The sequence below is a fragment of the Equus przewalskii genome, chromosome 26 (assembly GCF_037783145.1).
Source record: "Equus przewalskii isolate Varuska chromosome 26, EquPr2, whole genome shotgun sequence".
In the NCBI taxonomy this organism is placed as follows: Eukaryota; Metazoa; Chordata; class Mammalia; order Perissodactyla; family Equidae; genus Equus; species Equus przewalskii.
Window position 1 is genome coordinate 25015810 of NC_091856.1, and position 27238 is coordinate 25043047.

The window sequence follows — 27238 nt, forward strand, 5'->3', positions numbered from 1 at the left end:
ATAATATTTCTTGTCTCGTGTGGGTCTCTTTGAGTTCATCTTACTTGGAGTTCATTGAGCTTCTTAGGTGTTTATAGTCATGTCTTTCATCAAACTTTGGAAGTTTTCAGGCATTATTTCTTCAAATATTCTCTCTCTCCCCTCTTTTCCTGGGACTCCCCCAGTGTGTATGTTGCTCAGCTTGGTGGTGTCCCATAAGTCTCTTAGGTTCTGTTCACTTTTCTTCAATCTTTTTTCTTTCTGTTCCTCAGACTCGATCATTTCCATTATCCTATCTTCACATTCAGTGATTCTTTCATCTGCCTGCTCAAATCTGCCTTTGAATCCCTCTAGAGAATTTTTCATTTCAATTATTGTAACTTTCAGTTCCAGAATTTCTTTTCTTTTCTTTTTTTTTAGGTTTTCTCTCTCTTCATTGATATTTCCACCTTGTTCATGTATCGTTTTCCTGACTTTTTTCCCCCATGTCTTCCCTTAGTTCTTTGAGCATCTTTGATAGTTGTTTTAAAGTCTTTGTCTAGTGTATCTGCATCAGGACTTTTTCAGGAACAGTTTCTGTTTATTTATTTTTTCCTTTGAAAGGGCCATACTTTTCTGTTTCTTTGTATGCCTTGTGATTTTTTGTTGATAACTGGACATTTGAATCTAATATTGTGATAAATTTGGAAATTAGAGTATCTCCCTTCCCCAGGGTTAGCTATTTTTTGTTATTGTTTTCATTTACTGTTTTTGCTTTTTCAATTGTAGTAGCCTGTCTCTGTAGTGAGGATCAGCATAAGGGTGAGCTGAAGGTCTTCTGAGGTCTTTTCTGAGCCTTTTCCTGGGCGTGTGTGGTCATTTACTAATTTTCCCCATATTGCAGTTGTTTTTGAATATCTTAGTCTTTAATATGTGGTCCCAAAGGGGAGAAAAGGGAAAAATAAAGGGAAAGAAAAAGGGTACTGGCCTGTTAAATCCCCTGGAAGTCACTTCACCTGGAGGGGGAGGGGCTTGCAACAATGGGAGGAGATGCAACAGCAAAGGCTGCCTGCCTCTTTGTCTGCATCTCTGTGATCAGAAGCAGTAATCAGTGATCAGAGCACAGATCCCCAGTATTTGGAGGACAGGGTCCTTTTGCCAGCGCAATTATTGTCTGGGTGGGGAGACAGATTCTTGGTGCTTTCTACTCTACCATACTCCCAGAATCCTCTTCACTTGGGAAGCATTTAAAAGCCTCCATGCCGGGTGGCCCATGGCTGAGTGGTTAAGTTCCAACACTCGACTTTGGGAGCCCAGGGTTTCGCTGGGTGGGATCCTGGGCCCAAACATGGCACCACTCATTAGGCCATGCTGAGGTGACATCCCACATGCCACAACTAGAAGGATCACAACTAAAATATACAACAATGTACTGGGGGGATTTGGGGAGAAAAAGCAGGGGAAAAAAGGAAGATTGGCAACAGTTGTTAGCTCAGGTACCAACCTTTATAAAAAAAAAAAAGTCCCAATGCCCATCCCATGCCAACTGAATCAGAATCTCTGAGTTCAGAACCAGGCATCCATAATTAGCTCTCCAGGTGATTCCAGGATGCAGCCAAGTTTGAGAACCAGCGCTGTATGCCTCCTACAACTAAGAGACAGTCATGACTCCTAGGGGCTACTTCGGATTTTGGAGGCAGTGTCCCACACACGACGGTATCCAGCTGCCTCTCATTTGCCTGACAAGTGTAAAAGCAGTGAGCTTCCAGTGGGACCCTGAACAAGAGAAAGCTCTCCAGCTGGTCCAGGTTCCAGGCGAGCTGCTCTGCCACTGGACTCTTATGACCAATCGTATCTTACACCGTTCAAAGGGTCTGAAGTAGACTGAGATGGTGGATGAAGACTGTGGCTAGCCTTGATAGAAAACTTACCGCGGAGGCCCACGGAATTCCAGGGCAAGGAAGTACCCCTTGAGCAGGTAACCATCCTTTCCTCCTTTTAAATAGAAGTTACTATAATTCTTTCCCGTCTTCCTTCCTTATCTCTCACTACTGACTCTAGTGTGTTTGAGTGTGAGCTAAATGTACCATTTCTTTACAGAGTACAGAAATAGTCAGAAGGGCTTTCTAAGGGAGAAAGGAGAAATAATTATTATCTGGAGATGATTGACTCTGAGAAGCCTGGCCCTGTGACATTCTGTGGAGTCTGTGGTCTACTATTAGGAGAGGGGGCTGTGCATAATGTTTTTGGACCATGGCAGCAGGGAATATTTTAGCTATGTGGAAAGAAGTGATTGACAGCCAGACAGCTATAAGTGGAATGTGGTAGACACCTTTGTCTTGCAACAATATGTCCTTCTCTGAGAACTGCCTCATAGTGTAACCCACCCTCCGATAAACCTACCCCATGGCACAGCTGCTGGGCGCATGAGTGGATGCTGTGCCATTTGGGTTTTCTTTTCCAGGAACTTAGAGTTTTGAAGGAAGAAACCCTGAGTCTGGAGTTGGTTGGAACTGGGTCATATTGGCAGACCTTTAGGGGAAGTTCACAATTTTCAGTTCTTGAAGCCCTTGAACTTCTCTGGCTGTTGATCATGGCCTGGTTGTGGTGATGTGCTGATAAATTTTTATACAACTAACTCGTAAAAAGGAAAGACAGAAAGGAAGGGAGAGGAAAAAGAGCCCTGATTTCTAGCATTCGCTGATTCCCATGGTGTAAATCCTCCCACCATGGCCGATATCAAGCTACCACAGTGAAGTCATTGAACAGGGAGTTGGGAAGTATTGTGTAGAGTAGGCTCTCACAAGCAGGATAAGCCAGCTTCAGGACACCACTGTCTGGTTGTCAGCTTGGCCTTGTATTCAGTACAGCTCTCCAGTAGCCTCTCGATAATCTCCCTTTTGGTTTAGACAGCTCAACGGGATGTCTGCTCCTTGTAACCAAAATATCTTTAACTAAAACACCTGGCTAGCATGACCACCTTTCCTTCTGAACAATTACAGTCAATTCACTAAAAGTGTGTTCCAACTGTGGCTGAGTTCTCACAGCCACATACTTTAAATATTTATAGCTATTTTCATCTATATGCAAAATTCCTATCTATTTATACAAATGTGCAGTCATCACCAGGTCTAAATAAGAATCTTTTTAATCCCTGCAGTTGCTTAGGGTAACAGCGTTGTTTGGGGACATTTCTTCCCTCTAGTGGCCGCTATAGGGAACTACTTTTGTTTTAACTCTGCAGGTTATGGGAGGACTAAGGCGAGGTGAGCTGGAGGCTCTTGATCCCCGTCAGGGATTATTCCCAGAGTACAGAAAGTGAGGATTATGCATATTGGCTCCCCCATGCTTCTTTCTTAATGAAGTCCAAGGGAATTTTACAGCAGGGTTTCTCAACCTCATCACTTGACATTTTGAGCCAGATAATTCTTTATTGTGGGGGCCGTCCTGTGCATCGTAGGATGTTTAACAGCATCCCTGGCCTCTACCCACTAGATGTGAGTAGCATCCCCACCCTGACTTGTGACAACCAACGATATTTTTAGACGTTGCCCAGCGTCCCGGGGGTCAGGGCAGGGGGGAGGGAGTGTGCAAAATCATCCTGGTTCCGAACGACTGCTCTACACTGACGAAGCCAGCGTGTCCCAGGCATCACTGGCCTTGAGCAGCACCGAGCCTGGGAGGTTATGGCACCAGGTTAGAGCCTGAAGCTCAGGCTGTGACTCCTGAGTTCCCATACCATGTACTACAGGAGGAAAACTTCCAGGGACCAGATATTAAGGCATCTGCTTTGTAATAGGACAGAGTCCACAATGAAAGTTAAAAATTTTTTAAATTCAAAAAAGCGCTTCTTATGAGGCATAAGAGTGGGTGTGATGATTGATTGATTCATTCATCTAGTAGATATTCCTTAAGCAGTGCCTCTGAGATAGGTGATGTAACAGGTGCTGCAGCTGATGCAAAAGCAGACTATGGTCCTGCCTGTAAGGAGCTAACAATTCTAAAAGGGTTCAATGGGGATCTTTGCAGTTATAAGAGAAAGCTCAGCTCCAAATGGCTTAAACAATAACGGGACTTTATTGGCTCACACATTTGAAAAGGCCGCAGGCAGTGCAGGCCTTTGGTAAGGCCAGTGTCTCAGGGTTGTCATCAAGGACTAGGTTTCCTTCAGTGCCCCTGCTCTTCCTGTCCTATTGTCAGCTTCATCCTAAGGTTGACCTCCCTTGTGGTCACCAGAGGTGTTAGCAGCTCCCAGTGTTACGTGCTTCCTCACTTCCTGAGGGGACCTGAGATTCACCTTGATTGGAATAATAGTTTATGTCACCTGCCCACCCCCAAATCAATCACTGCCTCTGAGGATGGAAAGTGCTGACTGGCGTAGCCTGGGTCACTTGCTCCAACCATGGCACCAGAAATGCACCACAGAAATCACATGGACTCCATAAAGGAGACCAGGCATAGCTGGGAGGGGAGAAAGAGAGCCACAAATGCTGGGCGAACATGGAGTCCTCAACCAGCCAGAGCGCTCACTGGGTCTTTGCTGCTTTTCACACAGGCTCTGCCAGATGAGTTCATCCAGACCCAAGGCCTCGGCACCATTTGCGTGGGTCTCCAAGAGTCTTTAATTAAACTCCTCTGTGCTTTACATCTGCTGCTTCTCCCTCCGAGACCTCATACCATCCGCACTCCTCACAGGGATCTCCTCTTCTTTCAAAGCTCAGTTCAGACCCAGCCCCTCTGAGGCCACTTCCACCTCCCCACACAGCCTTCCCTCCTCCATGCTCCCTCAGCCTGGAACTTCCCTGGACCTTGTATTGCTCAGGGTTCATTTGTCTGCTTCTCCAGCTTGGTTCTGCGATGGGTTTAGACCCACATTCTGCTTCTGAAGAGTTTTTGTTCTACTCAGTTCTCTCTTCAATGCCTAATAAAGGAATTGAGTTGTTTGGGGTGATTCCTTTGGTGTCCTCAAATTTGAAAAACAAGATGATTAAAGAGTGTGTGTGTGTGTGTGTGTGTGTGTGTGTTAAGTAAACATATGTGAAAGAGAGTGAGAGAAGCAGACTAGACCTGTGGAAAGAGCAAAGGATTTAGAGTGAGGCGACGGTCCTGGGTTTGAATCCTAGCTCTGCACCTTATAGATCTGAGGCTTTGACAGTGGGTCCCACTTAACCCTGTTTCCTCTCCAATAAAAAGTATGCATTGTATGTTAAGCACTCATGCTTTCTATGACATCTCACACTTGTGAGTATGCTCTCATGCCTGTGGTATTCACTTACATAGGTACCTTTTATAAATAGTACATTTAATATATGTAAGTGTCGCCGTAGCTGTAGTACCCTCATTAGTAAATCACATGGTGACTTTGTCTGGGAGAGATTAAAGATGAGTTACTCCAAGAAGGACCAGAGAAGTCAGGCCCTTCTAGCCTTAAAGAAACTTCTCCCCTTCCAGTTGCGTGTGACCCCTAGATTAGAGGTGGGGTGGAAGGAGGAGGCATGGCTGCCCCTTCCACTCGCCCTCTCTGCCCAGTCAAGCCCTCCAAGGCACTGCCTTGGCGTAACAGCTCAGTGTGAGCCCATGGGGCTTATATAAGGCCTGCATGCACAATGTAAAGAATGATGACATTCTTTTATTCTTTTTACATGATCCATTTTAACTAATTTACTTTGGAATAGGTTTAGTGCATAGAAAGCGGGAAATAATACAGGCCTGGGAACCTATCTAGTTTTTAAAATATTAATTCTGAGGGACTAATAACCCCCAGATATGGCTATGACATTGTTTTCTCCCTGTGCCCTGCTGCCCCACCCTAGGGCCTTTTCCCACTGGTAGTTAATTACTTTCGTGCATCATCACTTTGGAAAGCTCTACATAAGCATTTGTTGTTTTAAAAGTTTGGGAATCTCAACCATGTCCTTTCTTTGTAATAGTGGATACATTTATAGAAGGACATGAAGACTTTTTCGAGTCTTAAAATTTTAGATTCTATAGTGGACAATTCTGAGCATGTTTGGGAGAAATTGCACAATCCACGACCAGACCAGAATATACTGAAAAAATAATTTATTCAATTGTAAATCAGTAATTTTATTTCTTAAAGGTTTAAGAATAACTATTAATGAGATTTTGAGTTTGTCCATTTGGGATTTAAATTTAAAGGAATGAAAAAAATCAAGACTCCACAAAAGCAAACACCAACCCTTTTTCTCTTTTCTTTATGATAGATCATTTCTTTGGTTCAGGATCATTAACTCTCCCTACTCCAGAGTGGATCCCGGAAAACTTGAGTTAAAAACTTTTATAAAGTCTATTTTTTGTCAGCATTTTCGTTGGTTTTGTTTTGTTGCTGGGTTGTGAGATTTCGGGGCAAGAATTGAGTAGGAGGCACAGTAAAGCGGTAGAGAAAATGTAGGTTTCATTTTATCAAGGAAGCTCATTGTGCTGAACATCAGGCCAGTGCAATGACTCTTCAAATAAATCGCTTGAAAATGGAAACAAATGTTCTAAATTGGAACACAAGCAAAATATAAATATACCTGCATATGTAAATGTTGCCTCCTAACTTCCTTTACATTGAATTGCCTAACTTTAAATAATATGTAGGACTTCATAGCTTCTCTTAGAGAAGGGAACTGAATGTTAAGCTGTTCAGTCGTGAGGACTGGGTCTCCGACTGCCATCCCCTCTACTTGTGATAAAAAGTCAATTAACCATTTTATTGAATGCATCTGGTTGTTACACTTCAGTAGCGCAGATGGAGCAAGGAAAACCAAGAGGTCACTTGATGGGAGGGCTTTTCCTCCGTTGCTCTCTGTGATGTCAGCCCTCCAATTTGGGGCATGATGGGCTGAGGGACCCTGAGGGCTAGAGCAGGTGGTGTGGGACTTGCTGATGACTGATTGTCATGAAGCCCAGGTCAAGGAAATGTAACTCCTTGCAAGCCTCTTCAATCCACTGCAGTCCTTTGCCTTCCCTGACGCCATCCACTTCCTCTGGCCAAGGATCTGAAGACATAGGTTACAGACTTGGGCAGACTGAATGTGACTTGAGCAAAAGAAGAAGCATCTTCCATTCATGTCGCCACTGCTCTGGGTGTTGTGGGGTCGAGGAGGCTGGAGAACACCTACACTGCCTCCCATTCAGCTCCTGGGACCATGCTGTGTTTAAGTGCCAGCCCCATACCCTGTGCCCCTCTGAGGTGGCATTGCGCCACCATGATCAGACCCTCTTTCCACTCTTTGATATTCCATGGCAAACTCAATTTGAGGCTGTGTTTTCACTTTATGCTGAGCACCCACTGGCTCATTCAGATTCCCTGTGACTCCAAAGATACACCACCATGGTATCCATTGGGAATCTCCACCAATCCTTCCCACAGAAACCAAACAACATCCTGATGAGAAAAGCACATGGACTACAAACGGCCTGCAGCAGTCTGCTACTGAAACCATTTGAGGCTTGCCAAGATGGACTGTGTCCTTACTGAGAGTTTTCCTGCTGCAAAGCAACTCTATGTTGCTTCAGACTCAGCAAAGACAGGAAGGTATTGAAATCAAGGGGAAAACCCTTGACAATTCTATCTTCTTGCCCAACACTTCCCTGAGCACCTTTTTCTCCAGTACATTATCTGGCACATGTAGAGTGTTTCTGGCTTTTCTTTGCCCGTGACAAATTCTTTTTGGCTCAGCTGATAGTATTTCCCCAAACCCAGAATAGATAAGAAATCACTGGGAATTTACATCTGATCACCATAGGTTCATTCTCCCATATTACAAGGCTCAAAGTTACAAGGAGGAATAGTATGTACTTGCCATGTTGGTGTTTTGTTAGTATGTTTCTTTAAGTTAAAATTAAGTGTTACTTTTCTGAGGAAGTAGCCAGAATGATACTCTCTCAAATTCAGACACCTACTGGCACGATTTAAAGTCAGACATTATTTCTAACCAAATTATACTCTTTTGTCTGCCAAGATATCTTGACAACCTTAATTTCTGAAGGCCGGCCTATATGATAATCCCAGCAATATTCTGGGGATAAGATTTTAGTGGGTTTGTTGAGAAGAAAATACTTGTTTAGGTGGCTTTCATCATGCCACTTGGCTTCTATATCATTTTCCTTGTCCTGGAGGATTCCCTTGAAGCACTCCTGGGTGATGTTTAGAACCTGAATGGGTGTTCCTCCAAAAATGGCTGCGTGGTAATAAAAATCCCCCTGGCCGAAGGGAATGTATGCTGCAGACTCCTTCCGCCTCTCGTAGGTAAACTCATCAGGATCTGCCTTGTACCACCACGCCTGTAGCTGAGCCACTGACTGGCCCAGCGTCTCCACCCCAAAGTTGCCTTGGAAGACCTGGTCTACATCCATGCAGAAGAGGAAGTCGACTTCGTGCTGGATGTGGGCCACAATGTGGTCCCCAATAGTCTTCATGCGCATCATGCTGATGTCCTGCCACCTCTTCTCAGACTTGATCTCAAACACTTTAAAGGAACGCAGAGGACCCAGCTCTATGAAAGGCATCCTGGAGACATCGTCCACCATGATATAAAATATGACTTTGTGGCCAACCATGAAGTATTTATTAGCAGATGTTAAGAACTCCTCCAAGTAATGCTCAATGTATCTGAAACAAAACAGAAGGGGATCAATGGAACCTCTGGGATTTCTGCAGGAGACTACGTGCTATTCTAATCATCTCATCTGCATTTTGCAGTTTAGGAGAGGAATGGTTTTTCCCCATCCCAGACATGTTTTCATGTGGAGGGACATCTGTTACTGTAACATTCCTGGCCGCTCTCCACAGAGTCACTCAACTTTGAGGAGTTGGAGTGATGACTCTGCTGATTTGGAAGGGTGACTGGGCACATACAATCCTGCCCAATTCTCTCTCACTCTCGGAAGCCGGCCAGTTGGAGAGAGTGTGTGTTCTCAACTGCTCTGGGCCTTACAGTGAGCTTAGTGGTACAGGCCCTACTCCCACGTCCAGAGGCCTGCAGTTTCTAGTGCTGTTAGGTGCCTGGATGCCGAACTGTTTCTAATTCTGTGGTTCAGTATTAGGAGGCCAGGGCCTCCAGCCTGCAGATATAAGCCACATTCTCCAATACCAGCTTTAAATGTAATGACGGTGATATTTACTATCATCTGCCTTACTTAGCCTCTTGTCTTATTTATCAGTTGGTTCAGACTTTGGGCAGGCAAAGAGGGGTGCTGTTTTTTCCTCAGCTTTCTTGAGTTATAATTGACCTATAACATCGTGTAAGTTTAAGGTATACAAAGTGTTGATTTGATACACTTACATATTACCAAATGATTACCATCATAGCATTAGAAGCACCTCCATCATGTCACGTAAATGCCATTTCTTTTTTGTGGTGAGAACGCTTAAGATCTACTCTCTTAACAACTTTCAAGTATATAATACAGTATTATTAACTATAATTGCTACGCTACATATTAGATCCCCAGAACTTACTCATCTTGTAACTGTAAGTTTTTACCCTTTGACCCACATCAGGGAGTGCTAGTTCTTGAGCCTCTCTCAAAAACCCCAACCTATTCCCTTAATGTTGCTACTGACCTATCAGATGCAAGGGTGACGTGACCCTTGGATCCTTTGGGGATGCATTAAGCCTAACCATTGCCACTTTCTCCTCCTCTGGGACCCAGAGATTGGGTTATGGGACATGGATATCCTTCTGTATTACATATTCACCCTGTTAGCCTCCCACTGGTCACGCAAAACACCAATCCATTGTCCGGACACCACCATTATAAGATCCATCCAAATACTAGGGCAAACAATCTCTGATTTAACCTTATTTTAACTATTTTTTCCCTTTTTTAAAAATAGATTTTATTTTTTAGGGCATTTTTAAGTTCACAGCAAAACTGAGCTGAAAGCACAGAGCTCCTATATACTCCCTTGCTCCTTCCTGTGTCCCACATCTTCCCCAACTATTGACATCCAGCACTAGGGTGGTACATGTGTTGCAATGGATAATCCTACATTGACACATCATTATCACCCCAAGTCCATAGTTCACATTAAGGTTCACTCTTGGTGTTGTACAGTCTATGGGTTTGGACATATGTATAGTGACATGTATCTATCATTATGTATGGTATTATACAGAGTATTTTCACTGCCCTAAACACCCTGTGTTCCACCTATTCATCCATTCTCCCACTCCTAACCCCTGGCAACTACTGATGTTTTTATTGTCTCTATACTTTTGCATTTTCTAGAATGTTATATAGTTTGAATCATACTATATATCTGTAGCCTTTTCAGATTGGTTTCTTTCACTTAGTGATATGCATTTAAGGTTCCTCTGTGTCTTTTCATGGCTTGATAGCTCATTTCTTTTTAGTGCTGATAATATTCTATTGTCTGGATATACCTCAGTTTATTTATCCACTCACTTACTGAAAGATATCTTGGTTGTTTCCAGGTTTTGAATTATGAATTCAATTACACGTAAACCTGCTATAAACATCTCTGTGCAGATTTTTGTGTGGACATAAGTTCTCACCTCCTTTGGGTAAATACCAAGAAGTACAATTGCTGGATTGTATGGTAAGAGTATGCTGAGTTTTGTAAGAATCTGCCACACTGTTTTCCAAAGTGGGTGTTCCATTTTGTATTCCCACCAGCAATGAATGAGTGTTCCTGTTGCTCCACATTTTTGTCAGCATTTGGTGGTGTCAGTGTTTTGGGTTTTGTCCATTCTAAGAGGTGTATAGTGGTGTTTTAGCTATCTATTCCTTCAAAAACAATCACATTGCTGTCTTCTGTAACCCAAGCTACACACTATCTTGTAAAGCCATGGAGATCAGAGAAGAGGAAGGAGTAGTCAGATGGTTTAACACAACTCATACAAACTCCAGGCTCACGCTCAGGAATGTGGACTGAGTTTCATTTGCTGGTCACACTACTGGCCAATCATAAAGTTTTGTGAGTGATAATAACTGGCACTTCTTTTTGCTTGTTGGTAGCTGCTTGGATTCCCTTTCTTTACTACAGAAATAAAGTGTGCTTTTAATGTTGGCCTGTGGAAACCCAAGCATTTACCGTACTGATTCTTTAAATGGAGAGAATGTATCTGAGCAATATTAAGAGGGACTTAGACAAGACTCTGTGGCTGGTGGGCAGGAAATTCTTTGGTGCTCTGGAACTTTAAAACAATCTATTGTGCCCTGAAGCTTGGGAGACAATCCTGGGAGGAGCGGGGATGGGAGGTTTAACATTGTTTAGACATTACAGCACTGCTGTTGGCTCTGTGCCTTGTCAAGCAGAGCCAACATCACACGTCCGACGGGTCCAGATCCACTCCTGCGAGCATCTACTGCCGCTGAGCTCAGTCCTCTGCTGCCGCAGAGCTCAGGGCACAGGGTTTTCACCAGGACGCGCGATTTACAGTTTAGCTCTGCGGAGCCGCAACTGGATGGCTGAAGCCAGTGTGCAGCAGGAGCCAAAGGTCTGTTCTTTTTGGAAACACCAGGATCAAATCAATCTGCAATGTGCTGGCTTGTCCCCTCTCGCGCCAAAGGATTAGGTGAGCTGAGCATCAGCTCCTGACTCATAACAGAACGGGTTCTTCTAGTAAAAACGTCAAAACCCCACAGTCACCCTTCTCCATTAGAGATGACACCTAAGCCTCTGGGATCAGTGCAGTCAGTGACATTAGGACTTGATTAGTATGGTGACAGCAATGACTTCTGGGCTCTGGGATGGAGAACGAGCTTAGGAGCTCATCAGATCTTCACAGAGCTCTCCTTTGGGCCCTACAGTGGGCAGAGCTCAAGCTCAGATCAACACGGGCTTTCAAGTCTCTTTGTACCTGCAAAGGGATCAGCTCTCTATGTGGCTTTCAGGAAAAATACAGATAGAAAGGCCCAAGGTGTGTAAGTGGGTGGGGGGAGCGATGAGGAAATAGGAAAATTGAACTTACGCATTGGTTTTGGGGAAAAAAAAATTTAAAAATTCACCAAAAGAGCAAATTGGCTTATATTTTAAAATTAATATTACAGCTACTAATGTCAAGTAAGAATGATTGCAGTTTTGGGAGAAACGATCTGAACTAGGAAATGGAAGCTGAAAAAGGGACTTCTCCAACCTCTGGAAGAGGCGGTTCTGGCCAGCCAGATCTCCGGGGGCCGAATCTTCCAGGAGAGATAGGTGGAAGGGGCCTGAGGAACCCATGGAGGAGTGGTCAGCCACGCTCCAATGTGGAAAACCACTGCACTTAAGTCACCTTTGCCGAGAACCTGCTGTAAATCCTTCTGTCCTTGGTCCTGGGTCTTGGGAGCGTGGGAGAAAGAATGATGCACATTTGGGCTGTCTAATAGCTGGCATTTTTGGAATTTCCAGAGAAAACCATGGATCGCAGGGAGGGAAAGGTGATTACGGTGTGCTGTAGACACCGGGCTTGGCAGGTGCTGGTCCAGGCATTTTTCCCTGCAATCTGGGACCCTCACTTCAAGGTGGGAAGGAGTCGACCCACCTACTATTGTTTTGTTCTCAGCCTTTGGGTTCTCAGCAGAAATGGGACTGAAATGGTTGCATTAAAACATTCTCCTATCTAATAATTCAGACAAGTCATAAGCACCCTCCTAAGCCAAGGGGGCCCCTCACAAACATTTTGACAGTGAAACAAGAAAAAGCTGAGGTCAGTTTTATTAGTGACACCTACCTTCCGACAGCAAACACCGTCAGACCCACGGTAATTTTCTGTTTGGCATAATAATTTTCTAAGATGGCACTGTTGTAAGTGCCTTCCCACACGACCGGCGCCTTCCATTCGGTCACCGTCACAACCTCTGGGCGTTCCCTGGTGATGAAACACAGAGAGCCCCATGAGTCGGGACAGCTTTGCTGAGGTTGGGCAGTGAGCATCTATGGAAAATGTGGGGTCAGCTACGATTCGCGGTGACTGCCCTTGCATCCTGATGGTAGCTTAACTCCAAGCATTGGCTGGGCAGTGTGACATCTGCAGGGGCAGCATATTCTGGATAAAGGACAGGAGGCTGTGGCCTAGGTGCCTCTGAGGGCTGCCTTGGGGCCCTTATGGGGACCTTGCATTTCATACTGTCTGTTCCCTTTCCTGATCTCTTCTTCCTCCTAAACCCCTCCCCCTATCTCCTAAGCCCCTTACTAAGCTGCCAGCGGCATCTTTGGGTGTTGTGTATCCCTCTGGGTGTCATCTGAGCCTAAAAAGGTCCTAATCCTTGACACATGGGGATGAGAGAGTGACATTAGAACAGAAAGGGGAAAAGCTATTTTAATTTGCCTTTTGCCAGAAAGGGATGGCTGGGAAAGAATCTGGTATCAGGGCCTGACTAAGGGGGTTCTGGTGTTATTATTCATTTTACAAACAAGGAGACAGAGTCACTCAGGAAAGAAGCAACTTGACAGAGGCCCACCAAGGCCAAGGCTGGAACATGGGCTTAGACCCTCTCCTCAACGTCCTTGCTTCTTTACTAGGACCACAGAGCGGGGAGGGGGAAGCCTGCCTCTGCACTCCCAGCACTTGAAAGGGACTTGGCAAAGCCAATACAAACACAGGAAGCCACGGAAGAGCAACAACAAGCAACACACTATACAGGGCAAGTGCAGAAATGCTGAGGAGCAGCTGGGGCCCAAGAGAGGGTGGAACCCAAGCAGGAGGGCATGGCGGAGCCTCAGACCTGACCCTCATCTGCTCAGGAAGTGGGTGCATTTTCCCCCGTGGGATGCAGCAACTGAAACACTGTCATTTAGATTCAAACTCCAGCACACAGGGGCCTGGTCCCTGCTAGGCATTTGCTTGTACTTCATCCACTGCGGGAGAAGGCCAGACTGGGGCAAAGTCCTGGGGGTCCCCATTGGGTCCCTGCTGGCTGTACGCATGTGGCCCTAGTGAGGCTGCCTGGGAGATGTTGGCAAATAGATCAAGAGGGCAGGTTTTCACAAAGCTGCCCCTATACATCAGCAAAGCCCGGGTTTTCCACAGTGAGGCTGGGCAAGGCTGAGTCAACCCCCACCTCACCCCGGCCCCAGCCCCAGAGTGGAAAAGAGCCTCAGTAGACTCGCCCTCATGCTTCCTGTCCCTCTGTCAAAGCTCTGCCTCCAGTTCTTGAGCTGGCTCTGCCCTCCTGCCCCAGCCCTGTGCTCAGTTTCCTGCCTGCTTCCTTCCCTGCACAGCTGGACTCATCTCCAGAGATGGGGAAGGCGGACCCTCTCAGGCTGCTCTCCTGGCCCTCCCCATCTTGTCTGGAGTCTCACACTGAGACTCAGCCCTGCCCTCACTCCCCAGATGTGCCGGCTGTACAGAGGACAGCAGCTCTTGCTTTCCTTCAATCATGAAAGAAGCTGTTTTGGACTTTGCCCCAACCTGTGCAAGCCCCCTTCACCTACACTTTCTCACTTCGTCCTTGCAACAGCCCTGCCATGTATTATGTCCATTGTACAGGTGAGAAAACCAAGGCTCGGAAAGGCTTGTTAACTTGTCCAAGGCCACAGAGCTGGCCACTGATGATGGTGACTAACATACAGTGAGCACTTCCTGTAGAACCACGCAGTCTGCTAAGGGCTTCGCCCTTCAGAGGTGCGGGCTATTTTGATTCCCATTTTATCAGTGAGGGAACTGCAGCACAGAGAGGTTAAATAACTTGTTGGAGGTCAAACAGCTTGTAAGGGGCAAAGCTGGGATTTGAACCCAGATAGTCTGACTCTGGAGTCCCTGCTCTGAGCCGCCATCCTTTATTGCTTCTTATATTAATATTTACTTGCTATGCTGACGAACCTGGGGTTAAAAACCAGGGTTGTCATCATTTCCACTCAACTCACCTACTTCGGTATTTTTATCAGGGCAGAATGAGAAATGATGATCTTGTATTTTGTTTTTAGAAGCTTATGTGATGCTTTAAGTCACATAAAACCCCCAGCTTTGTTGAATGACAGGATTTCAAAACCAAAAATACACACACACACACACACACACACACACACCACACCCCTGCTATTCTTCCATAACCAACGTTTCTGAACTCGAACTCTCCCATGTATTGTCGCCTCATTCACTGCAGTCCTTCGTTCCAGCCTGTGAAGGATCTCTTGGTAGTTCTGACCCAGCCCGCTAAGTCAGCCTAGCTAAGTCACGCAGCTGGTTGGAGCTGGACATTTGGTAAGAAGGTAATATTATTTGAAAAAAAGGAAGAGGAAGAGGAGGAGGAAAGGAAGGGAATAGGTATACTATTTAATACCTACAGTGCGCAGGGCTAAGTACTTGACTCTCATTCTCTCTTTTAATCCTCACAACCATCGTAAAAAGTGGGTGCTACCATCACCTGCACTTTACAAATACAGAAAGTGGGAGCAGAGGGAAGGAGAAGCGAACTGTGTCTTCTGCCACTGAGTTTATAGGAAGGGCCAGCCCAGGGCCCTCCATCCCTCGCTGCACATTTGCTAAGTTCCTGCTCTGTACCAGGCCCAGTGCTGAGCACGGAGATCAGAGAAATGGGACCCCGTCCTACCCGTGAGAATCCCACAGTCCCCACAGGGGGTCAGCCTGCTCCACACTCCTCAAATGCACGACCACTCAGTCCACATCTTCTAGAAAGACTGAGTCAGAAAACCAGTGTCCAGTTTGGTTACTTGGCTGGGAAGATGCCTTCAAGCAGGAAAAAAAAAATAGCAATATCAAAAATTAATGTTTAATTAAAAATTAAAATGTTCTATTTCCCAGCTGTTAATTATCAAATTCCAGTGGCAATTCCAACATGTCAGCAACCTTGACTAAGAAGCCAGACGGCAGTCTGAAAAAGCAGGTGGTGGGGACGAAGGGGTGGGGGCGGAGGATGAGATAGAGATCGGCTTCCTGCATGAACCTCTGCTCAAAACCCAGAAACCACTCCCCCCAAAAAGTGACAGAAAGCAGGCTGCACACGTGTAACGGCTAGCTGTTGCCAGTGTCAACTGCCAGAGATGTCCCAGGTCACCACAATGGGGCTCTAAAAGGAGGAGAAAGTGCCAGGAAAGACTTGAAGCTGCCCAAATGCCTTCCTTCCAAGCAAGACACCTACCGTGTTATGCTGGTCTGTGCAGCTCCACCAGCACAGGCCAAAGGCTTCCCACAAAATAAAAGGGCCTCCAGAACCAAAACACACACCTACCTAGGTTATTGGTGGCTTTTTAATTTTATGTACTTATTTATGGGTACATTGTGGTCCCCAAGGATTGGGTAGAGGAAGTGTTAAAATTCTGTGAGTCAGGGGCCAGCCCAGTGGCACAGCAGTTGAGTGTGCACATTCGGCTTCGGGCAGCCTGGGGTTTGCCGGTTCGGATCCCGGGTGCAGACATGGCACTGCTTGGCAAGCCATACTGTGGTAGGCATCCCACATATAAAGTGGAGGAAGATGGGCATCGACGTTAGCTCAGGGCCAGTCTTCCTCAGCAAAAAAGAGGAGGATTGGCAGCAGATCTTAGCTCAGGGCTGATCTTCCTCAAAATAAAATAAAATAAAATTCTGTGATTCATGCAGCAGGTCAAAAATGATGTGGAATACATACAATGCTGTCTGATGTGGAATACAATAAAGACGTGGAATAGAATATTTACTGAACTCCTTCTGAGCAGCAGCATGCTAGACAGTGATCCAGCAAAGAGCTGATGACAACATGAACAAGGGTGGTGGCTGTGGAATGAAGAGAAGGTGATAATGTGGGGAGAATCTTGGAGGAAGAGTGAACAGAACATGTTAATGAATTAGACTGTGGGGTGGATGGAGGAAAAGGATGAATCAGAGACGTCTCCCAGACTCTGCCTTGAAAAGAGAAAGGAGAAGAACAAGAGTGGGGTGGAATGGAATCCATTTGGGTCATGTGAGACATGCAGAGATGTCAACCAGGCAGTTAGATACAAGTCAGGGCTGTGAGGAAATCTTTGGGCTAAAGATACAAATGTGGATGGTATCTAATACAATGGAAATGGATGAGAGCACATTGGAAGATGGTGTATAAAGAAAAGAGATGAGGATACTGGACTTAACCTCTGCAAACTCTAATATTTGATGGCTGGGAAGAGGGAGAGATACCTATCAAGGAGACCGAGAAGAGAGAATGGAAAAGTGGAAAGAAAATTCAGAGGATTTGGTGTTATAGAAGCTAAGGGATCTTGAGGTGGAAATGTGACACGATATACTGTAAAATGTTTTAGGTGGTTTACAAGAAAGGATACATTTATATAAATATATTTATTTGTTCATTCAATCATTTATCTAATCATTCATCTATGCAGGAAATATACTTTGGTGCCCTGAGAAGGTTTAGATTTGGTGCCGCTACAAACCAATATTCTTTAAATACCTGGTCACCATTTGTTTGGGGGAGAAGCTGAACCATGCATGAGGGAGAGTGGAGAAAGTGACAGCTGGTGGCTGTGATCTTTCTTCTCTGTCTCCAGTAATTCAGCCCTGGCCCCACCTCCTAAGTCCCTCTCAGCAAAGCACAAGTGTCACAGTAAAAGTGGGCCACCCTTCTTAGAAGGGAGCTTAGTGGAGAGGTGTCAAGATGGCGGCATAGGCAGACTCTGAACACACCTCCTCCCACAGACACAACAAATTTACAACTATTCTGGAAATAATTACCCCTGAGAGAGAACTGAAAACTGTATAAAAAGAACCCCCACAACAAGGGACAGTCCTGACTGAAGTGGAAGAGGCAGAAATTCCTTTCTGTAGAGAAAAAAAAAGCCACCTTCACAAGCCACAGTGCTTCACATCTGGCCGGGAGCAATCTTACAATATGCAGCATTCCCTGGAGGAGCAGGGGACCTGAGCAGGGCAGTGTTACCTCTATAAGCATCCTTTGGACTCAGCACAGCCGAGATGAGTGTCATAATGTCTGCCTTTGCTGAATACTAACAACAGTGGGGAATACCCCCAGAAGAGCTATCAGATAAGGGGAGAAAAGCCACTTCTTAAAGGGCCCACACACAAATTCATCTGTTTCAGAAAGCAACATAAATCACCAGAAAGAAAGGTGCACAGTCCTTTTGGTGAAAAGAGACTCACCTTATCTGCTCTGGATGTATCTCAGTGAGAGGTGAGACCTCTCCAGGGACTGAGACATTGGTGGCAGCCATTATTGTGAGCTACTACAGGCATGCTGACAGACACCATTGGAGTTCTTCTCCTGGCCAGTTAGCCCAGGGGCTGCCCCACCCACCAGAGCACCAATTTAATCCAGCTCAGCCAGGCCAGGCGGCCTCCCCTAGGCCCACCCAACAGCAAACCCTCAGGCAACTTGTGGGCCTGCATAGACTGGGTGCCTGGATCCTCTTCAGCCGGGGAGTGGGTCTGCCTCTGTGGGACAGGGCATGCACAAGGAGCAGGTGGCATGTGTGGGGCATTGGTGAAGTGTGTGGGGCCTCTGCAGTGGGGTGACTGGGTCCACTTGAGGGGTTTGAGGCATGCACATAGGGCAGGACTGTGTTGACTGTGTGAGTAGCCCTGTGGGTGGTGTGGCTTGTCAGCTGCAGAAGACTTGTGCTTCTCAAACAGCCACATAGGGGATCAGTCTTACCTTCCAAAGCCTGAAACAATTGGGTGCTCCCATGCTTGGGGCCAGTCCCACTCACTTGCAGTCCTCAGACAGCTGACAACAGCCTTGCAGGCCAGAGGTCTACTGCAATTTTAAGCCCCTGAGCCTAGCAACCAGCCACGCTGGGGGCCTACTCACTTAACAGAAAAACTGCAACAGGAATGTGCTATTAGACCTTGCAGCCAACTGTGCTGGGGCTCGCCACACACAATAAAGTGACTGAAGGGTCCATAGCAGCCACATGCATTACAACCAGCCAGCCAGGAGGACAGCCTAGCCTCCCTGGGCACCTGAAGCAAGAGCAACCCTGCCACAACAGAAGGACACACATAGTCCACATAGGGGTCACTCCTGGAACACGTGGAACTGGTGATGAGAGGGAAGCACACTGCTGGGCCTCATAAGGCATCTCTTACATAAGGCCGCTTCTCCAAGATCAGGAGACATAGCTCAGCCACCTAATACATAGATATAAGCACAGAGAAAGAGAAAAAATGAAGAGGCAAAGGAATATGTTACAAGTAAGGGAACAGGACAAAACCTCAGACAAAAAACTAAATGAAACAGAAATAAGCAATCTACCTGACAAACAGGTTCAAACCAAAAGTCATAAGGATGCTCACTGATCTTGGGAGAAGACTGGATGAATAGAATGAGAAAATCAAGAAAGAGTTGGAAAATATAAAAAAGAACCAATCAGAAATGAAGAATACAATACTGGAAGTGAAAAATTCACTAGAGGGACTCAATAACAGAGTCAATGATACAGAAGAATGGATCAGTGAGCTGGATGAAAGACTAGAGGAAATCACCCAAGCTGACCAGATGAAAGAAAAAAGCATTAAAAAGAACAAGAACAGTCTAAGGGACCTCTGGGACAACATCAAGTGCACTAACATTTTATTATGGGTGTTTCAGAAGGAGAAGAGAGAGACAAAGGGGCAGAGAATCTACTTGAAGAAATAATAGCTGAAAATTTTCCTAACCTAAGGAAGGAAACAGACATTCAGGTACAGGAAGTACAGAGAACACCAAAGAAGATAAATCCAAAGAGGCCCACACCAAGACACATTATAAGTGACATCATAATTAAAATGTCAAGAATTAAAGATAAAAAGAGGATCCTAAAAGCCGCAAGAGAAAGGCAACAAGTTGCAAACAAAAGAAACCCCATAAGGCTATCAGCTGACTTCTCAGCAGAAACCTTACAGGATAGAAGGAAGTGGAACAATATATTTAAAGTGCTTAAAGGAACAAACCTAGAGCCAAGAATACTCTATATGGCAAGGTTATCATTCAGAATGGAAGGAGAGATAAAGAGTTTCCAAGACAAGGAAAAACTAAAGGAGTTTATCATTAAGAACCAGTTTTACAAGAAATGCTAAAGGGACATATTTAAGTGGGAAAGAGAAGGCCACAAATAGGAATAATAAAATTATCAAAAAAAAAAAGGGAATAAACTCACTGGTAAAGGCAAATATACAGTAAAAGTAGCAGATCAACCACCTATGAAGCTAATATGAAGATCAAAAGACAAAAATACTAAAATTACCTATTTCTGTGATGAGAAGGTAACAGATACATACACACACACACACACACACACACAAGGGTTAGATATGATATCAAAAACATAAAATGTGGGAGGAGGGGAGTAAAAGAGTAGAGCTTTTAGGAAGACGTCAAACTAAAGAGACTGTCAACTTAGTATAGATTGCTATGTATATATAGGTTATTATATATGAACCTCATGATAATCACAACCCAGAAACCTATAATAAATAGACAAAAATTAAGAGAAAGGGACCCAAACATAATACTAAAGAAAGCCATTAACCACAAGAGAAAAGGAGAAGAAAGGGACTGAGAAGAACTACTAAAACACCCATAAAAAAAGTAACAAAATGGCAACAAGTACCTACTTAGCAATAGCTACTTTAAGTATCAATAGATTAAATGCTCCAATCAAAAGGCATAGGGTGGTCGATTGGATAAAAAAAACAAGACCCATATATATGCTGCATACAAGAGAAACCCTTCAGATGTGAAGACAAAAACTGAAAGTGAAGGGATGAAAAAGATACTCCATGCAAATGGCAATGAAAAGAAAGCTAGCGTAGCAATACTTCTATCAGATAAAATAGACTTTAGAACAAAAACTGTGGGGCCAGCTCGGTGGCACAGTGGTTAAGTTCACACATTTGGCTTCGGCAGCCCGGGGTTCACCAGTTTGGATCCCAAGTGCGGACATGGTACTGCTCAGCAAGCCCTGCTGTGACAGGCATCCCACATATAAAGTGGAAGAAGATGGGCACAGATGTGAGATCAGGGCCAGTCTTCCTCAGCAAAAAGAGGAGGATTGGCAGCAGATGTTAGCTCAGGGCTAATCTTCCTCAAAAAAAAAAAAAAAAAACTGTAACAAGAGACAAAGAAGGGCACTACATAATGATTAAGGGAAAAACCAACAAGAGGATGTAACACTTGTGAATATCTAGGCACCCAACATAGGAGCACCTAAATATAGAAAGCAATTATTAACAGACATAAAAGGAGAAATAGACAGTAACACAATAATAGTAGGGGACTTTAACACTCCTCTTACACCAATGGATAGATCATCCAAACAGAAGATCAATAAGGAAACACTGGCCTTAAATGACATATTAGATGAGATGGGCTCAGCAGATTTACACAGAACATCCTATCCCAAAACCGCAGAAGACACATTCTTTTCAAATGCATGTGGAACATTCTCTGGGATAGATCACATACTAGGCCACAAAACAAGTCTCAATAAATGTAAGAAGATTGAAATAATACCAAGCATCTTTTCTCCCCACAACAGTATGAATCTAGAAATCAACTACAAGAAGAAAATGACGAAAGCCACAGATATATGGAGATTCAACAAAACACTACTGAACAACAATTGGGTCAATGAAGAAATCAAGAGAGAAATCAAAAAATATCTGGAGACAAATGAAAATACAATGTGCCAAAATTTAGGGGATACAGCAAAAGCAGTTCTAAGAGGGAAGTTTATAGCAATACAGGCCTACCTCAACAAACAAAAAAACTCAACTAAACAATCTAACAGTGCACTTAAAGGAACTTGAAAAACAAGAACAAACAAAGCCTAAAATCAGAAGGAAGGAAATAAAAATCAGAACAGAAACAAATGAAACAGAGACTAAAAAGAAAATAGAAAAAAATCAATGAAACCAAGAGTTGGTTCTTTGAAAAGATAAACAAGGGGCCGGCCTGGTGGCACAGTGGTTAAGTTTGCACATTTCATTTCTGCGGCCCGTGGTTCACTGGTTCAGATCCCAGGTGCAGACCTACACATGACTTGTCAAGCCACGCTGTGGCAGGCATCCCACATATAAAGTAGAGGAAGATGGGCAAGGAATTAGCTCAGGGCCAATCTTCCTCAGCAAAAAGAAGAGGATTGGTGGTGGATGATAGCTCAGGGCTCTCTTCCTCAAAAAAAAAAAAAAAAAAAAAAAAAAAGATAAACAAAATTGGCAAAGCTTTAGCTAGACTAACCAAGAAAAAAGAGAGAAAGCTCAAACAAATAAAATCAGAAATGAAAGAGGAGAAATTACAACAGACACCTCAGAAATACAAAAGATTATAAGAGAATATTACAAAAAGCCATACGCCAACAAATTGGATAATCTAGAAGAAATGGATAAATTCTTAGAGTCATACAACCTTACAAAGCTGAATCAAGAAGAAATAGAGAACTTGACTAGACCAATCACCGGTAAGGAGTTTGAAACAGTAATCAAAAACCTTCCAAAAAATAAAAGTCCAGGACCAGACAGCTTCCCTGGTGAATTCTACCAAACATTTAAAGAAGACTTAATACCTATAATTCTCAAACTCTTCCAAAAAATTGAAGAGGAAGGGACGCTTCCTAAGTCATTCTATGAAGCCGACATTATCCTGATACTGAAACCAGAGAAGGACAACACAAAAAAAGAAAATTACAGGCCAGTATCACTGATGCTCATTGATGTAAAACTCCTCAACAAAATACTAGCAAATTGAATACAACAATACATTAAAAAGATCATACACTATGATCATGTGGGATTTATTCCAGGGATGCAGGGGTGGTTCAACATCTGCAAATCAATCAACATGATACACCACATTAACAAAATGAAGAATAAAAATCACATGATCATCTCAATAGATGCAGAGAAAGCATTTGACAAGATACAGCATCCATTTATGGTCAAAACTCTGAATAAAATGGGTATAGAAGGAAAGTACCTCAACATAATAAAGGCCATATATAACAAACACACAGCTAATATTCTCAATGGAGAAAAACTGAAAGCTATCCCTCTAAGAACAGGAACCAGACAAGGAGGCCCACTTTCACCACTCTCATTTAACATAGTATTGGAAGTCATAGCCAGAACAATCAGGGAAGAAAAAGAAACAAAAGGGATCCAAATTGGAAAGGAAGAAATGAAACTATCACTATTTGCAGATGACGTGATTTTATATATAGAAAACCCTAAAGAATCCACTAAAAATCTTTTAGAAATAATAAGGTCAAGTTGCAGGATACAAAATCAACATACAAAAATCTGTTGGGTTTCTATACACTAATAACGAAGTAGCCAAAAGAGAGATTAAGACTACAATCCCATTTACACTTGCAACAAAAAGAATACAATACCTGGGAATTAACTTAAGCAAAGAGGTAAAAGATCTGTATGCTGATATCTATAAAACATGGTTGAAAGAAACTGAAGACACCAAGAAATGGAAAGATATTCCATGCTCTGGGATTGGAAGAATTAACATAGTTAAAATGTCCCTACTTCCTAAAGCAATCTATAGGTTCAACACAATCCCTATCAAAGTTCCAACAACATTTTTCACAGAAACAGAACAAAGAATCCTAAAATTTATATGGAACAACAAAAGACCCCGAATAGCCAAAGGAATCCTGAGAAAAAAGAACAAAGCTGGAGGCATCACATTCCCTGATTTCACAATATACTACAAAGCTATAGTAACCAAAACAGCATGGTACTGGCATAAAAACAGACATACAGATCAATGGGACAGAACTGAGAGCCCAGAAATAAACCCACACATCTAGGGGATGCTAATTTTCGACAAGGGTGCCAAGAACATATAATGGAGAAAGGAAAGTCTCTTCAATAAATGGCGTTGGGAAAACTGGACAGCCACATGCAAAAGAATGAAAGTAGACCATTATCTTAGACCATACACAAAAATTAACTCAAAATGGATTAAAGCTTGAATGTAAGACCTGAAACCACAAAACTTCTAGAAGAAAACATAGGCCGTACGCTCTTCAACATCAGTCTTAGCAGCATATTTTCAAGTACCATTTCTGAGCAGGCAAAGGAAACAATAGAAAAAATAATCAAATGGGACTACATCAAACTAAAAAGCTTCTGCACAGCAAAGGAAACCATCAACAAAATGAAAAGACAACAAAATGAAAAGACAACCTAACAATTGGGAGAAAATATTTGCAAACCGTATATCAAATAAGGGGTTAATATCCAAAATATATAAGGAATTCACATATCTCAAAGACAAAAAAACTAACAACCCAATTAAAAAATGGGCAAAAGGTCTGAACAGATATTTTTCCAAAGAAAATATACAGATGGCCAACAGGTACATGAAAAGATGTTCCACATCATTAACTATCAGGGAAATGCAAATCAAAACTACAGTGCGATATCACCTCACTCCTGTCAGAACGGCTAGAATTAACAAGACGGGAAATAAGTGTTGGAGAGGATGTGGAGAGAAGGGAACTCTCATACACTGCTGGTAGGAGTGCAAACTGGAGCAGCCACTATGGAAAACAGTATGGAGATTCCTCAAAAAATTAAAATTAGAACTATTATATGATCCAGCTATTCCATTGCTGAGTATTTATCCAAAGAACATGAAAACACAAATGCATAAAGATACATGCACGCCTATGTTCATTGCAGCATTATTCACAATAAGCAAGAATGGATGCAATCTAGGTGCCCATCAAGGGACAAATGGGTAAAGAAGATGTGGTATATCGACGCAATGGAATACTCAGCCATAAGAAACAATGAAATCGGGCCACTTGTGACAACATGGATGGACCTTGAGGGTATTATGCTAAGTCAGAGGAAAAAAGTCAAATACCATATGATCTCACTCATAAGTAGAGGATAAAAACAACAACAAACAATCACATAGAGACAGAGATTGGATTGGTGGTTACCAGAGGGGAACCGGGGAGGGAGGAGGGCGAAAGGGGTGATTAGGCACATGTGTGTGGTGATGGATTGTAATTAGTCTTTAGGTGGTGAACATGATAGAATCTATACAGGAATTGAAATACTATGATGTACACCTGAAATTTATATGATGTTATAAAACAATGTTACCATGAAAAAAACATTTTTTTTAAGTAAAAAGATTGAAAAGATTTAGAAAAAAAAAAACAAAAGGAAAGGAGCTTAGTGACCATCTCTGACTCATCCAGCCACCCCTTGGGCTATGATCTTCCATATTCTTACATCTCTAGTAATAGTTTAACATCTCATAGATGGCTACCCTGTTGTCCAGCTCATCAAATGACACATGAGGGGCCAAAATGCCCATCCTTCCACACTGGTGCAGATCCCCTATCCCAAACAATAAGAGAACTTGCCAGAACATATTCAGTCTTCCCAGAGCCCAAGATCCCTCACACCAGAATAGATGCTACTCACTCCCGATCCTCCTCCTACCTCTACCGCTGTTCCTCCTCCTTTTCACACTTCTCTTCCTCCGCCAGCCCTTTAAATGCTGATGTCAGACAGGGTTCGGGTCTACTCCTCTACCTCGGTGGCCCCATCCAGGCCTGCAGATCCCATTGCCACAGGTACTCTGAGGCTCCTCATCTCACATCTCCACCACACATCTTCTGCTGAGCTCACGGGCACTGCTATAGATGGAATGTTTGTGTCCCCCACAACTTCATATGTTGAAACCCAATCCCCAATGTGATGGCGTTTGGAGGTGGGGCCTTTGGGAGGTGATTAGGTCATGACAGTAAAGCCCCCAGGAACAGGATTAGTACCCTTAGAAAAGAGGTATTTTGTTACAGCAGCTGAAGGACTAAGACAAGGACTCTGTAAATCTCCTTACAGATGCCCCACAAGTACCTGACTCCACATACATCCCTAATCGAGTTCATCACCTCCCCCCCACTCCCAGACCCGCATCCCCTCCTCCAGTCCCTTTCCTGGTCAGTGGCACCAACACCCACCAGTCTCTCAGGCCTCACAGTCATCCTGGGCAGCTCCCACCTCCTTATTCCCCAAACCACATCCTTCTAAGTTAGGTTTCATACCTCCTTACCAATCTTGGTAATTGCTAGTTTCACATCTAGAACCCTTAGAAGACTGTGAACCACTTGACAGTGACCATAGTGATCACCTTCTCCCGTCTCCCGTACCTAGCACAACAGCTGGTATAGACTTTCTGACTACAACTCACAGTGAGAAATACACTTTACACCACACCAAACACATGCACGTACACATTTATACAGAAACCAAAATTCCACAAGTCCAGCATTGGTGGTATAGTGGTGAGCAAAGCTGCCTTCCAAAATTCCTCTAAACCATGTTTATCCTTACTTCATGGAAGGCCCTCTGATTTTCTATTCACTTTCAATTCTTTTTAAAAAAGCTGGTTTTGACCCATTAAGCTAGTTTCTAGACATATTAATGGATACTGACCAGTAGTTTGAAAAACACCGGCTAGCATACCGTAGGTGTTTGATAAACATTTGTCGTGTGCTTGCTCAATGAATGCATGCATGGCCCGGTGAGATTTTTTATCATCATTGCCATCTTACAGATGAGTTAACTGAATCTCAGAGAGAATTTTCTTGCTCTGACTCTAGATCCTGTGGCTTTCCACAACACCCTGTGGCCTGGAAGACCCCATCCAGCCCCAGTATTTTGTGATTCATCTGCTACGATTGGCCACTTGCTGCCAGGATTACTGTGTTATTGTTCAAACATTTGAGTCAAAACATCCAGACTCAGTTTCTCATCTAATCTGTTGTTAAAGGTCTAACATGTGCTAAGACTATTTCTCCCCAGTCAGGAATGTTCTCAAGGGTACTGTTGCCTACACAGCCCCGCCATCTCCTGCTGAACTGGTTTACTGTACAGGGGGCAACACTTTTCTTACTGTGGATTAAACCAGTCGGAGAGCTGAAGCTCTTCTTCATCGTCTTCCTTTTCTTTGTCGATGTCTTCTTCTTGGTAACTGTGAGTCCTACGTACAAAGGGAAAGGAAGCTGAGTGAGGCAGGGAGAGCGATCTTCAGTGTCGGGACAGTTGGTGAATATCTCGTGAAAATGTGTGCCAAGGTGGAGAACACGTGTCCCAAGTGAATGTCCGGAGGAAGGTTCCTGATCCGAAACGTTTCCTCATAAAGACGTACATTTGGCATAAAGGTGCGCCACTCACCCATCTTATTCTCCCTCCAGATCAGCATAGGTAGTAATTTACTGACCCAACAACCCTCAGGTTATTAGCTGGTTATTTAGCAAGGAAACTTGCCAAAACAGTCCTCATAAGAACATTTCAGCTTAAGATAGTCTTCCCTGCAATCTAACCTTCATCCCGAGCCCAAGTTAAATGGAAAAAACAAAAAC

At 43.8% G+C, this 27238-nt stretch overlaps 1 protein-coding gene across 19 annotated transcripts in view; it reads right to left on the minus strand.

Moving 5' to 3' along the window:
* Positions 1–6006: 6006 nt before the first annotated feature.
* GGTA1 (glycoprotein alpha-galactosyltransferase 1 (inactive)) overlaps positions 6007–27238 on the minus strand; it is a 71604-nt gene continuing 50372 nt past the window's right edge. For 14 of the 19 annotated variants that reach the window (XM_070597042.1, XM_070597039.1, XM_070597045.1 and 11 more), the window contains 3 exons: positions 26770–26856; positions 12648–12785; positions 6007–8578 (listed from right to left, as the gene is read on the minus strand). In XM_070597042.1, the coding sequence (XP_070453143.1) occupies positions 7885–8578; positions 12648–12785; positions 26770–26856 (919 nt within the window). In that variant the 3' untranslated portion in view covers positions 6007–7884. The remainder of the gene's footprint in view (positions 8579–12647; positions 12786–26769; positions 26857–27238) is intronic. The other 5 variants (XM_070597053.1, XM_070597049.1, XM_070597038.1 and 2 more) reach the window with 1 other exon arrangement.